This window comes from Protopterus annectens, chromosome 2.part2 (genome assembly GCF_019279795.1).
Source record: "Protopterus annectens isolate FY-2018-M chromosome 2.part2, PAN1.0, whole genome shotgun sequence".
NCBI lineage: Eukaryota > Metazoa > Chordata > Ceratodontiformes > Protopteridae > Protopterus > Protopterus annectens.
In genome coordinates, this window is record NC_056730.1 from 482,941,957 (window position 1) to 482,957,131 (window position 15,175).

Consider the following 15,175-nt stretch of genomic DNA (forward strand, 5'->3'; position numbering starts at 1 on the left):
TCTCCCCATCAGGACAATTGTGATCCAGACAATATGTAGGTGATCTGGTACATCACCAGACAAGGAGGAACCAAATCTTATCTCCTTTGTTGAGAAGCTATGAGAGTATGGCAGTTGGACAATCTCATCCAATCATTTTTTGATAGCAGTGCACATTCCGGGGAAGTCTACAGTGATTGCAGACAAGTTTAGCAGGTCTATTATAGTGCCTCATGAGTGGTCTCTCAACATGAAAGTGGCGGAGAGGATGTTCCATTTGTGGGGCCAACTATGCTGCATCGTCTTTGTGTCTTCCCTCAACAAGTGCAGCAGATTCTTTGCCCTGCTCGCCCCATGGGGTGTCACCGAGGAATGCTCTACTTCATCATTGGCCCCCTGGCCTCCTTTACGCTTATTCCCCATTACCCCTACTCCCTAAATTTCTTCAGAAAACATCTCGATTGAAGAGCACAGTTATCCTCATTGCTCCTTACTGGCCTCGTCAGATTTGGAGATTTGGTTTCCCTTGCTTTGGCCTCATCTTTTTTGTCCACCCTGGATCCAGCTCCAGACCTACTGTCTCACCTGACAGACATTACACACCCGGACATTGCAGCCCTAAAATTGACCACATGGCTTCTGCAGTTCCATTGATTTGCTAGGCAGCCTAGGCTCTCCTCCTCTGTCCATCACTTTCTTTTATTATCTTACAAAGCTTCCACCAGGAAACTTTACAAAAGTAAATAGAAAAGATTTGTTGTTTGGGCACATCAAAATACTTTAGACCCCTTTTTAGCACTGTTCCCAAGGTTCTTGACTTTTTAGCTGCAATTTTCAATGAAAGTGCTAAATCCTGTTTTATAAGAGTGCAATCAACTGCCATTTCTGCTTTTTATTAAGTAGTAAATAATTCAACCTTGGCATCCTCCAAACTTTGTAAAGCTTTTCTAAAAGGAAATTTCCTGCTTAGACCTCTCTTAATAGATCCCACTCTTCCTTGGGATTTAAACATTGTTTTGCAAACTTTAACCCAACCTCCTTTTGAACCATCGGCTAAGTGTAAACTAAAATTATTGATATGGAAACTGTCTTTTTGATTGCTATTACTTCTGCCAGAAGAGTATCAGAATTACAAGCCCTATCATCTTAACCTCCTCATTTGATGTTTCTTAAGGATATAGAGTATCTATACGGACCAGTCCTTCCTTTCTTCCTAAAGTGGTGTCAGAATCCATTATTAATCAGGTTATCAACCTGCCAGTTTCCTTTCCAGATTTCTCAAATAAAGGAGCATATATGTTACACCTTTTGGATGTTCACAGACAGTTCCATTTTTATCCTCACAGAACCAAAAAATTGAGGAAAAAAGGACAATTATTTGTTTTTTTAGAATACAAATTAGACAAACCAGTTTCTAAATTAACTTTGCCAAATGGTTGACTTGATTGTATTACTTTTGTATACAGAAAAGTGGGTTTGCCTTTATCAAAACCACCAAAAACCCATTTGACTAGATCGATGGCAACTTCTTCAGCCGTTTTATTTAGATCTTCTTTGGATGATATTTGTGCAGCTGTAACTTGGGCTAATCCTCATACCTTTATTGTTCATTACAAATTGGATCTGGTCTCCAGGGGAAGAGCAGCCTGTAGCTCAGCGGTGCTTAGGAATATCCTTTCATAGAGTCCTCCCGTGATTTAGGTAGCTGGGGACTGTGCTCCAACAGTTGAAGAAGGAATGCATATGACAACATCAGATAAAAAAAGTTATGCACTCACTATAACATTTCATCTGTGTTGTCCATTTTCATTTTTCCTCAACTTCTGTCCAACCAACCCCCCTCCTTGTTTGACTCTTGGAAGGCTAGAAAGATACTGGAGGAACTACTGCTCCTTTGAGTCCCAGATTCCGTTATTTTATCATTTCCTACTGCTTTGTAGGTGTAAGAGGCAGCAAACAAGATCTGAGGTATGCTAGGTGACTAGGGAATTATGGATAAGGGAGAGGAGCTCAAGAGTTAGTGTTCCAAAAGCTGGAATAAGTGGCCGAGGCAGATCTGAGGACAGGATCTGAACCTAACAGTTGAAGAAGAATGAAAATGGACAAGACAGATGGAACGTTATGGGGAGTACATAACAGAATTCAAGTTCCCTTTCTTTTGGATATGGTAGGTTTTATAAGCACAAATGTTAAACAAACATTTAATATTAACTTGAAGGGAGTAAAACAAAATGATTATAAAGTCAGTTATGTAGCAAATGTAAAAAGTGATCATCTCAGCATTGACAAACTAACTTCATTAATTCATTAGTGCAACAAAGCAGCTCAGGCTCTGTGGAAATGAGCCATATGCTACTGAATCAGTAAACAGTGACACATTTGTCATTCTCTGTGTTTCAGAAGTATTCTGTGTCATGGGTTTTAGTGATGTGTAGGACCCATTTAAATCCTTATGTTTTCTACTGTGATTATTGGTCTTCTGAATGGCTTCCATAATAACTTTTTTTTTTATTATAATAAAGACTTTATTTATTGACATTTGTTAACTGGGTTAGTCCAGCTGGGCCAGGGACCCTTTTTCAGTGGTGGCCCAGGGAGAAAAGCTCCAGTGAAGAATTGCAGAAAATTACAGAAAAAGGAATTTCAATTTTAAAAATAGTATTACAATTTAAATGACGCACACAAATATAACATGATGTAGGGTACACAATTAAATGACTGTATTCATGTTAACAATTTCTAGCAAATTTTAAAAAATAGACACAAATATTAAAAAATATAAAATAACAGTTTGTAGCAAATTTTGAAGGGTCATAAAATATGTACATTGCAATTTGAAAATAAACCTGTAACTGTGCAAGGTCATTAAGTACATTCATTAGAAGGTATACAAAGTCATAAAATACACACAACAGAGAAAAGTTTGTTTGCAGCATATAACAGTTGCAGAACAGCCCACTAATATACGGGGTCATAAAATACCTGTAAAAAAAGGAATAGTTTTGATTCCAGAGGGTTATAGATGGGAAATCAGACTTACTTAATTCAGTCTATAAATATAAGAATAGAGTTGTAAATAAATAGGAAGCCTGCTGTGGTGGGAAATGTGTAGTTACAAAGAATGAATTACTAGTCGATTGGATACAGAGAATAGAATCGTAGGCACCATAGAAATGAGAGAGGGGAGGAGTTGAAGAAGGCTTCCAGATCTGTCTTTGAAAAAACTAGTCTGTACTCTCCATCGCTGTGCTGGTCTAGATTTTCAAATATACAAATGAGTATTTCTGCACCCCTTTCATTTCTGCAGATATGTATATAAAAGACACCTTTTCTGTATTGCAGAAAGTTTTTTTCTCCTTTAAACATATTACAAGAGACCATTTGTGAGTGGGACAGTGGCTAAAGTTGATGGCTGACAGTAGTACTTAGTTCTCTGTGGAGTACCTTGTGTGTGGCATTTATTTATTCTGCCTGTGTCCACATGGCTTCTATTCTGGTACTCTGGTTTTCTTTTAAATTTTGAAAATATTCTGTAAGTGAACTGGAATTCCTTCTTAGGTATGAGTGCTATGTGGATGTGATTTCACACGTCCATCCTTCAGTGGGTGAATGCTCTACTCAGTATAATAGTGCCTGGATGGGCTTTAGCTCCTCCTCCCCTGAATTAAACTTCGCAGGTAAACAGGGAAAGAATGAATGACAAAAGCCTAGCATTCCAAGATAATTCTTGTATGCAGCTTTTATCAGCATAAATTAATAAATTATGGATTAAGGGTATGGAATGCACTTCAAGAGTATTTGAATTCTTGGACACGTACGACTACTGACTTTAAGGATATTTTCTCCTTGTGTTTCTGCCACCTGTAAGATATGTCTTCTCGTTAACAAATCTAGTGCACTATTAAAAATCATAATACCGCTTTAGTGACCTGTGCTTTAAATGAACCTGCAGTAAGTAATATCCCAATGAAAGCAAATTGATTTTTTGTGTGTTTGTGTGTGTGTGTGTGGGGGGGGGGTTACATTGCATAACCATCCATATGGAAAACCACATGCAAATGTATTTGGTAGAGAATTTTTCATCAGGGGGGAGTTGAAACTAATTTTTCTTTGGACCACCCAGAAAGTAACACTGTCTACAGTAAACTCTCAGTTAACCAGCACCAATGGGGATTAATAGATGCCTGATAACTGTAGATGTTCTTCATGTTTCACTGTTGCAGTCATCACCTGTGGGGTATCCCTGCTGTGATAGCCCTCGGCCAGTCTGAATACCAGAGTCAATGTTTTTCTGCGTCGGCTGCTGTCACATGCTGCCTGATGTCAAGTCATCAATGCTATAAAGGAGAGCAGCTGATGCCATTACATCAGTCTTTCTTGCTGTGGATCCTGTAGCAGAAGCAGTTTGCAAGTGACCTGGCCGGTTGCTTCCAGAGTTTTGATTTACAGCTGAAAATATCTAAAGCTAAGTACCCCATTGGGGATCCTTTTTTTCTTGCACTAACTGATGTCCGAAAAAGTTAACAATTGTCTCGTCCGTGGAAAGGAAGTACCACACTGAGACTTCCACTCATGCTGTCACTTGTTTAGGCCCAGAATATGACGTCCCCCATTGCCAGTTCTGTGCTCTCTTTAATGCAAGAACCATTCATCGTAGAGCTCATATTGTAGGCAGGGATTTTTGTCTTCCATCTTCGCATTCCGAAATGGCATCAGTCAGCCAACCTTCCATAGACAGTCCGAAGAAACGCAAGGATAAAGATAGAGACAGACCACACAAGATCATCAGTTCTCCAGAATTCAGTGAGGTGCTTTCACAGCCCCTGATGCCCGATTTGATACCTTCGCAGGCCTCTATCGAGACCCTTTCGGAGTCTGGTATGCCGCAAAAATCTTCTTCGTCTTCCGAGACTTTGGTTGTCTCTGCCTTGGTTGGGTCCGGAGCCGCGTTGCAGGCACCGGCTTCTGAGGAAGCTTTTCACACTACTGATTCCAGACAAAAACATACATCTTCTGTTCTAACTACCGTTCCTCTCAAGCCGATGGACTTACTTAGTCCTAGAGGCAAGGCCATTCCCAGGAAAACTACCTCTAGTCACCATGTTACTCTTGCTCCTCCTCCCCAAACTCAAATGCTTAAATGGCAGAGGATCTTATCTCCCTTATCAGGTGTAGTCAGGCCACAATTTCTAAAAGGAAAAGAGTCCTTTCTCCTGATATACTCACAGAACAGGATTCTGAGGAATCTGATTATGCAGAGTCTGAAGAGGAAAAACAACATTGGACTGTTTGAGGTTTCGGATGCAGCGGAATCTATTCCCTCTGCCTCCCCACCAGAAGAGCTTGCCTTTGGGGAAACCCTTCACACCATCAGGGAACATTTCCACTAGGAATCCCAGGACTTACCTCAGTCTAAGAAAAGACTAAAAGAATTTCTAGACCTGCCCCAGCACAGACCCTTGGCCATCCCTCCTATCTTAGAGGTGGTTGATGATGTCTTCCAGGAATCCAGTTTAACTCCTGATGCCCTCCTAGAAAGAAAACTGGACAGGTATTACAGAGTATCATATTCTTACAAACACCTGTACAGAAATCATGCTGCAGACCTGGAGGTCATTACACAGGGATCAAAAGGAGCTAAAGCTAGTTGTGCAAAGAATCCTACTTCTTCTGACAAGGACTCCAGAGTTATGGACAGATGAGGTAAAAATGTATACACCTCTGCAACCTTGGCTGTTATAGCTCTCAGCTGTCAGTTCCACATGTTAAAATATCAACAACACACTTTGGAACTGTTTAAACAAAAATTTTCTACCTTTCCTGACTGTTCCAATTCGAAAGTGTTAGCAGATTTACTGCACTCTACTTGTCAAGTGGCTAAACAATCATTACACTGGCTATGACACCCTAGAAGCCTCTAGCAGGGCAGCAGTGTCAGGATCTGTCGTTAGGAGACATGCATGGTTGAAGAAACAACCTCTCCCTGATCATGTCAAATCTAAATTACTTGATACACCTTTGGATAAGGACTGCTTGTTTGGAGAAAAAGCAGAAGAGGTGCTTAAAAAGATAGAAGACAAAGCAAAATCTATGCAAACAGTAAAAGATTTCCTTCAGGTACAACCTTTTAGGTTCAGCAGGATTTTTCCCTCAAAATACTGGTCCTTTCCTGTACCTAGCAGACAGGGACAAGGTAAGCTCCACAGGGGCAAACCACCCAGACTCCCAACCCAGGGGCAGCAGAGAACCAAACAGTGGACCACTCCCAGTCCAAAGGCAGGGAGTTCTAAACCATCCCTCTATGGCAGAAATTCTCAGTGACTCCCTCTCCCCCTCGCCCTCTTTTCGCTCACCAAAAACTAGGAGGAAGGTTCTCCTCCTACAAAGAAAATTGGCTCTCTGTAACAAAGGACCACTTGGTCTTAAATATCATTTCTCAGGGATACAAATTCTCCTTCAACGAACTCCCAATTCTAAGAGGGTTCCCAGACTTAACTCCATATCAGTGGGCAGAAGCATTGAAACAAGTCCAAACTCTCATATCCCGAGGGGCAGTAGAACCTGTCCCCTCAGATCAAACAGTCAAAGGCTTTTATTCCAGACTTTTCCTGGTTCCCAGAAAAGAGGGCACTTGGTTGCCCCATCCTGGATCTCTCCATTCTGAAAACTTTCCTGGTGGTCCCCAAATTCAAAATGCTAACCTTACAGCAGCTGCTGCCTATGCTGACAAAACATGACTGGTTAGTAATCCTAGATCTAAAAGATGCATACCTCCACATCCCCATAAGGGAATCCTGCAGGAAATTCCTTCACTTCAGAGCAGGGTCGCAACACTTTCAATTCTCTGCACTACCCTTTGGCTTATCTACTGTTCCCAGGGTATTCACCAAATGCTTATCCCAGGGTATTCACCAAATGCTTATCCCCAGCTGTAGCCTTCTGCAGGCAGAAAAATATACAAATTTACCCTTATCTGGATAACTGCCTCATTCAAGCAGACTCCAAAGAAAAGCTCCTCAAAGACCTCTGCTTTGTCAAAACCCTCCTAACCTCCTTAGGGTACACAATCAACGAGAAAAAATCAAAGCAAACACCCTCCAGGAAGATCATTTTCTTGGGAGCACTGCTGGACACAGCATCCCAGATGGCCTTCCTATCCTCAGAAAAGTAGAGCTTCTTGCCTCTCTTGTTTCGCTCAGCTGGCTTCCAGAACTCACCTCACTGCCAGAAAGTTCCTTCAAGCCTTGGAGTACATGGCATCTTGCATCCTTCTAATTCCTGTGGCCAGGCTTCACATGAGAAAGCTTTACTGGTACTTAAAGAACTTTTGGTGTCAGCACTCTCAGCCTCTAAAGACCTCTCTCCCTCTGATCCCCTGTATAAGGGCTGAGTTTCCCTGGTGGGCAAGGGCCTGTGCTCACAACAAAGATCTTTCCTTCACCCAACCGTGCAGTCCATTACCACTCATGCCTCAGACACAGCTTGGGGCACTCACCTAGAAAACAGGTGGACCCACGGTCTTTGGGATGCACAGCACCTTCCCTTACACATCAACCTGAGGGAAATGATGGCAGTGCAAAAGACTCTGACTTCCTTCAAACCCCATCTCAAGCCCGGGGATCTCCTTATCAAAACAGACAACACCACAGTAATGTGGTAAATCAACAAACAGGGAGGGACCCAATCTTACCCTCTGTGCAGGCTAGCCATGAACCTATGGCTGATGGCCTCTTGCATGGGACTACACCTGCTGGCCCACTACCTACCAGGGATCAACAACACCCTGGCATGCCACTTGAGCAGAAACTTACTGGACCTCCATGAATTGTAGTTCCACTGAAAATTCGTTTTACAGACTACTCAGGAGTGGGGGACTCGGAGGTGGATTTCTTTGCTTCATACCTCAACCATCAGCTGAACAAATTTTGTACCAGGGAGTATCACCACCTAGCATGGAAGGTGGATGCATTGACCTTCCCCAGGAACACCCTCTTTGTGTACGCATTCCCTCCTCTGCCTCTTATTCCACAGGTACTGATCAAAATAAAGGAGGAGAGACCGAAAGCCATAGTCGCAATGACCAGGTGTTGTCGATCCAGATTGGCCCAGACAACATTGGTACCCCTTACTGCGCAGTCTGACCTTACAGCCTCCCAGGCAGCTTCCCCCTCTTAACTCAGGTGGGGGGGGTGCTGCACCCAGACTTGTAGACTGTCAAACTATCAGCATGGCTAATACTGTAAAGACAAACAAGGAGCCCCTATTAAGCAGAGTATTGCGTTTTAATAAATGTTGTGGATTATTTAAAACGAAAATCAGCCTTTCGTATTTGGTGTTGGCAACGGTTCTTTGTTTCAAGTGTTTGGCATTGTCCTACAGGTTCTAGGTCCTAGACATTATCACAGAGGCCAGAAGACCCAGCACCAGAAAATCTTACGCAGGAAAATGGAAAAGATTTTGCTCCTGGAGCCAGTCCAGAGGGGCAATACCTCACAACCTTAATCCCTTTTATCCTGGACTTCCTAGCGGAGCTGCTTAATAGTGGCCTCTCCTTCTCCTCTATTAAAATCCACGCCTCAGCCATCTCAACTCATTTTGATACAGAACAGCCCCTGTTTTCCTGTCTTTTGATAAAACAATTCCTCAGAGGGGCTTGTAATATCAGACCTTCCAGAAAGGCCACCCACTCCTGCCTGGGACCTGAATTGTGTTTTGGAAAAACTTACCTTACCTCCCTTCGAGCCTGCTCTTTCAGCAGAACTAAAATTCCTCTCCTGGAGTACTACTTTTCTCCTAGCTATCACCTCAGCCAGGAGAGAGTGAGAACTTCAGGCTCTGATAGCCATTGAGCCCTTCATCATCTTCCATGCAGACAGAGTCTCCCTGAGGACTAATCCCTCCTTTATGCCTAAGGTGGTATGTAATGTAACTCTCAATCAGGCCATACATCTACCCACCTTCCTTCCTAACCCTCAAAATAAGGAGGAGGGAATTCTGCACTCACTAAATGTGCACTGACGGCTCTGATACTATCTGGATTGTACCAAATCCTTCAGGAAAATGGACCAACTACTTGTCAGCTTTGCCACAGGAGCAGAGGGGAAGCCCATTTCCAAACAAATCATTTCCAAATGGATATCACACTGTATTCATTTCTGCTACCGATTGCATGGAACTCCCCCCCCCCCAAGTCTATTAGAACCCATTCCACTAGGACAGCCTCCCTTCCACAGCATTCCTCAGAGGAGCTCCCACCAGAGACATCTTGGAAGCTGCCACATGGACTTCTGTCCATACCTTTACCAAGCATTACGACCTACCTCTATTTTCTAAAGCTAGGGCAGAGTTTGCCTCTTCAGTTCTGCAGGGCATGCTGACCCATTCCTAGGTATCTTACTAAGCCTACCACCCCTGTCCTCAGCTTTGGGAATACTCCAACAGGTGATGACTGTAACAGTGAAACACGAAGAACATAGTACAGTTGTGTACACTTACCATAAATGTAGATGTTCGAGTGTACTCACTGTTGCAGTTCTGGTTTCCCACCCTCCTTCCCCCTTATGTCTTCTTTTTTTAGGGAGACATAAGTTTCAAAAGGTGGTTTTAGCCACCAGGACCACTTTACCATATTTACTTGGGCCTCTGACAGGTTAGGGCAAGAAATACTGATGTAATGGCATCAGCTGCTCTCCTTTATAGCACTGATGACCTGACATCAGACAACATGCGACAGCAGCTGATGCAGAAAAACATTGACTTTGGTATTCGGGCCAGCCGAGGGCTACCACAGCAGGGATAACCCACAGGTGATTGCTGCAACAGTGAATACACTCGAAAATTTACATTTATGCTAAGTGTACGCAACTGTACTTTTCTGGTTGCTTGAGAGTTGCTATTAAAAATAGGCCTGACTAATACTGTACCCTATACTATTTGTTTAGCTTGAATCTTATGTTGGGGAGAGAGGGAATGTATTCATATCTTCCTTTTTAAAACTCTAAAACTCTAAAAATGTGAGGTATTTTTCTGTGGGGAGAAAACAAAGTGCAACACATGAAAATTGTACTGTGTATGTATTTGATTTTTTTTGCCGGTTGCTTGAATTCTGGTTAACTGAGAGTTTACTGTACACTGGTGGTTATAGTGACTCTGAGGGATAGCAATCGGCTAATGTGTAGTATAGCTTGTTTAGCCTTATCCCATCATTTATCCTTGTAAAGGAGGTAGTGAAGCACAATGGATCCAAAATCAGTAGCTACCAGCTCTGTCCTTTCTAGCATAAATTAAAGCTCACCTGAAATTGTATTATGAAAACCCCTGCAACAGTATGTCTTCTTTACCTGTCTATCCCTCACTCTCATTTGTTGTCATAGATAGTCTTTGCTTCACATTTATCTAATCCCATGAAAGATTAGCCCCCCCCCCCCTTCCAGCAGCACTTGGATATACTTGAATATTGTTTTTTGTCTTGTGCAACTTTTCTAGGTTCACTTTTCTTTTTAGAATATTCCTTTAGGAACTAAAATGATGTCAGTGCAGCGTGCTTATTTTAACTTCCTGCTTAAAGCTTCCACTTTCACATCTCACTTCCTTTTAGATGCTAGTTTTCCCGTCGTATAATGAAGCCCCCTTTATGGATAAAATGATTTTCTTCACAGTGTCCTGGCAAATCCCTTGAGTTGAATGGAAAAACACAACCAACTGTTGAAAAACACACAAAACCAAGGCAGCAGCTCTTAGAACAACTAAAGCTACACAGTATTGTTGAAACCAGCAGTAAAATGTTGAACTGTGACACAAAAAACATTGTTTATTTGGCATTGTGCAACCAATGTACAAGTTTGTACATAGGAAAAACTATGAGAAGGTTGCGCGATCGCTTGTACGAGCACAGTGCTGATATTAGAAATTGTTAAGTTGAGTAATGCACTATATAGACACATCAGTAATAACTCTAATCACACTTTTAAATTCATGGTAGTGGAGAGAGGAGTTGAAGATTTGCAAGGGAGGGTGGTTGATGAGCATGACATGGCTGAACTGAAGTGGCAAATAGTGTTAAATGCAGCTTTTTTTTCCAGGTCTGAATGACTCTATCTTTACTTCCAGTTTTAAAATTAAAGCAATTAAATTTCAAATGACCTTACCACTGGTAGGGATGGACGTGTAATTTTTTAATTGGTTTTAAAACTGTATTAATGTGGATGTGTTTGTTTTTTAATTGAATTCTGATGAAGTTCTAGGAATGAAAGCGATAAACTCTGGAATAAAACGGATATTTTGTCACTTGGACTATCTTATTTTGGTGGAAATATTCAACATTTTACTGCTGGTTTCAACAATACTGTGTTACATCAGTTGTTCTAAGAGCTGCTGCCTTGGTTTTGTGTGTTTTTCAAACCCCTTGCGTTGTTTGAAACAGCTCAGCAATCTGTTTCATTCCTGTGATGGGTTGCAGAGGATCTGTGGAAGGGGACAGATAAGGTAAATCAAAAGAACAGAGCTGTTCACCAAACCTGGATGTCACAATCTGCAATTAGTTATGCTCAAATGTCATATAATGTTCACTGCCTTGGTTTTACGAGAGTGGAGCATGATGTACAGTACTGTTTTGAATATCTGTAAAATAAGAATATAATTGTACTTATCTGAAGAAAACAAATTGTTGGATGCTCAGATGTGTATTCTTTGGTAGACTATGAACTGTTCTATTCACTTTGTTTGCCTTATGTAACCCTTATTTCATAATTTTGAACATTTATTATTATGGTAGGTTTACTTACACAACTGTACTTTCTGAGATGCAGGAGCCCTACATTCTATTCACTTACTTGTTGCAAGAGTTAAGGAAGTCAGAACCTGGAGCCATCATTTGCATTCGAGGGATCAGGGTTTTGTTACTAAGCTTCTAGCATCTCTTATGCATGCATGTGGCAGCCAAGTCATTGGTATGGAGTAGGCTGTCATAATGTACTTGCATGCCTCCACCTTTATTTAATCAAATGGCACTTTCACATGCTCACTATTTTCCTTTGGGAATTTGTCCTTGAAGAGTGTGCTCAGGCAGATCATCCCCTTTTCCCCAATTAGAGGATTGCAGCTTAAGCCTTTCCATTCCGGTCCTTGTTCACACCAGCTCCATAAGGTGCACAGTTTTCTCATCATTCCTTTTTGTGGTTCACGAGACATAAGTAAATACTAGACAGTTCATCAGTTTGATATTATATAGTTTTGGTGTATCAGTATTGTTGCTGGCTGTGTACTGTCAACTGATGTTGGCTTGTGGGAAGGATGCAGTCCAGAACCTGTCATCTGCAGTGTGTTCTGTGAGGAACTTTTACTTTATGCTTGAGTTCTACAAGAGGATGTTATTTCTTCAGTATTCTGTTCCTCTCATGTCTAAAACAGCCAATTAGCCTTTATGTAATCATACTTTCTTGTAGCAGTACACAGTTCATTTATTTTTTGTATTGTAAAGTAAACTCTCAGTTAACCAGCACCCATGGGGATTGGTAGATGCTTGGGTAACTGTAGTTTCTGGTTGCTTGAGAGTTGTTATTAAAAACTGGCCTGGCTAATACTGTACCCTATACTATTTGTTTGGTTTGACTTGTTCTCAGATTGGGGAGAGAGGGAATTTTTCCTCTCTTCCTTTTTAATACTCTAAAAATGTAAGTATGTTTATGTGGGGAGAAAAGTTCAACACATCAAAGGTGTACTGTATTTCTTTGAGTTTTTATTTTTTTATTTTTTTGCTGGTTGCTTGAATTCCGGTTAACTGAGAGTTTAATTTGTTTTGCAGACCGAAGAAATTATCAGAATACAAGCATTCCTAAAGGCAAACAAAGCAAGGGATGATTACAGAACTCTAAGTAAGTATTATATTTCCGGTATGACATAGTTTCACTTTTGAAACTGAAGATAAAATTTTTAATAAAAAACATCCTACAGTCCGGTTAAAGGATTTACTTAATACATATCTCAGCCTTGAGGTATGCATAGATACGAGTTCCAGTTAGCGATCCTCTAGCCTTTTTTTTCTTTCATTTGTTGCAATATCAGGAACGCACTGCAGTGTTGATATTAATTGAACTACAGGAGCTATAAAAAAGCAATCAAGATATTTACCTCAAAAGTGAGAGTTACAGTAGACTTTTTAGCTGTATGGTTACTTTTACTGTATAAGTCATTGTGTTTTGTAATAAAAGTGGACCCAAATAGGCTATCCATGGTTTCTTTGGTAGCAACAGATGCTGAAGAGTCAGGTACTGAATGTTATTACCATGGAAATTCCATCATTCAAACACTGTCTTGTTTTAAGTATCCCTGAATTGGATACATGTGTTAACTGAAAGCTGGGGTGAAAGTAGTATAGCATGTGGAAGCTGAACTCTCAACACGTCTGCCTTTTGTGTCCACTGGGCTTACCTAGTTAACAAATGTGTAAAATAAAACAACCACAACAAAAAGTCTGTCTGCATAAAAAAAAAATGAATAACCAAAAATAAAAATGAAGACACCAGAGAACAGTTCACATGGTTTAATTAACACACAGCGTTTTCTTCACACACATAAAGGTTCACATTTACTTATGTGAACAAAAGTGCTTGTGTGTTTTAATTAAGCTATGTGGACTGTTCTCCAGTGTCTACATTTTTTGTTGTGGTTAAAAAAATAATAAAAAAGTAAAAAAGTTTATCATATTCTACACTATTATATGCATTTAAAGTGGTGGTTTCTACATACCACACATCTGCAAAGTTCAAATCTTCTTTTTGTAGTTTAATAACATCATTATCCAGCTTCCATGTCTTCATTGAGCTCTATCATATAGACATGTATGTAAAACGTTGATATGATTCCACCTCCTCAAAAGCTTGTCTGGCTACATATTATTTTACTAGCTCACCTCCTTTTATTATCTGCTCCCAAAATCTCATTTCTTTGTTTATTTATTGACATTTGATTACCAGAAAAGTCCAACTGGGTAGGACCCCATTTTCAGCGAAGGCCAGGGAAAAAAGCTGCAGAGTATTACAAAACATTTTAAGAAAAGTAATTTTGCAGTCTTTAAAAATAGTCCAGAAAAGTGCGGTTTAAATAATTATATTAAATTAGACATAATATGAAAACATTGTTTAAGCATAGATACAAATTATATGATAGTGATTTAACAGAGAAATGTTTAGCCAGTTTACAACAAAATTAAAGCTAAATTAGTATAATACAAACAGGAATTGCAATACCGAGTAAGCAAAAAGCAAGCTTATGGTATATTTAAGCAATAACCATTGAGTGTGGGTATATGAGAATTTACCCACATTTGTCATGGATTGATTACGAGGTTGAAGCCTGAGTGATTAAACAAAGCCAACTGGGGTAAATCCTCATGTACCCACACCCACGAGTCAGTAATTGCTAAGTATACAATGACGTTATTTAAGAAAGAAATTGCTTACCTTTCTTAAATAATGTCTTTGTACAACGGTGCCATATTGTTCCTTTGCATTATTTTTTCTTCCACATTTGTTGATGTACTATAAATGCATATAGGACTTAAGTTCCCACACTTGCACAGTACATCAGTGTTTGACAGAAGAAACTGAGAAAAAAGAATCTCCATTTTTTTTTTAATACTATAATTTAGACAGTTCAGAGGTATGAGTGTCTGCCGAGACTGCACAGAAATACAAGGAATATCAGGTACATTTCTTTAGTTTTGCAGGACATACCTGATTTCTACTGTATTTGGTTTGCCTTGTGTACATACATCTCAACCTATTAGCTCAGGAAATGTAGACAAAGCCCCTCAAATAGGGACAGATTGCAAATGTTGCTCTTATAAACTTAGAAGCAGCTAGAATAACAGGATGTGTGTTGGCATGCATTGTGTGAAGGATACAAAGTCTGAAACTCAAATGTGTGTCATTATTTAGTGACTTCACTCCTCAGTTGTTTGTCAGAAAACCACAAATTTTATAAGAAACAGACCAAAAATATGAGGCGAAAATCTGGACATTAGACAGGTATGCCTTCTTAGCATATGACCATAGAAACAAGTCTGGCCACTCAGTGGTATTTTAGCAGCCAGACTTTTTTCTTTTGGTATGTACTCTTTACAATGGGCACACTGGTTGGTCTGTCCAATCAGTGTGCTCACATTTGAATAACAATGACTCATCATTGTACAATTACA

At 40.3% G+C, this 15,175-nt stretch overlaps 1 protein-coding gene across 1 annotated transcript in view; it reads left to right on the top strand.

Annotated features, from left to right (window-relative positions):
• IQGAP2 (IQ motif containing GTPase activating protein 2) overlaps positions 1–15,175 on the top strand; it is a gene marked incomplete in the record, with an annotated part of 4,327,392 nt that overhangs the window by 3,149,246 nt on the left and 1,162,971 nt on the right. The window contains 1 exon segment of the mRNA XM_044063965.1: positions 12,782–12,851. Coding sequence (XP_043919900.1) covers positions 12,782–12,851 — 70 coding nt within the window.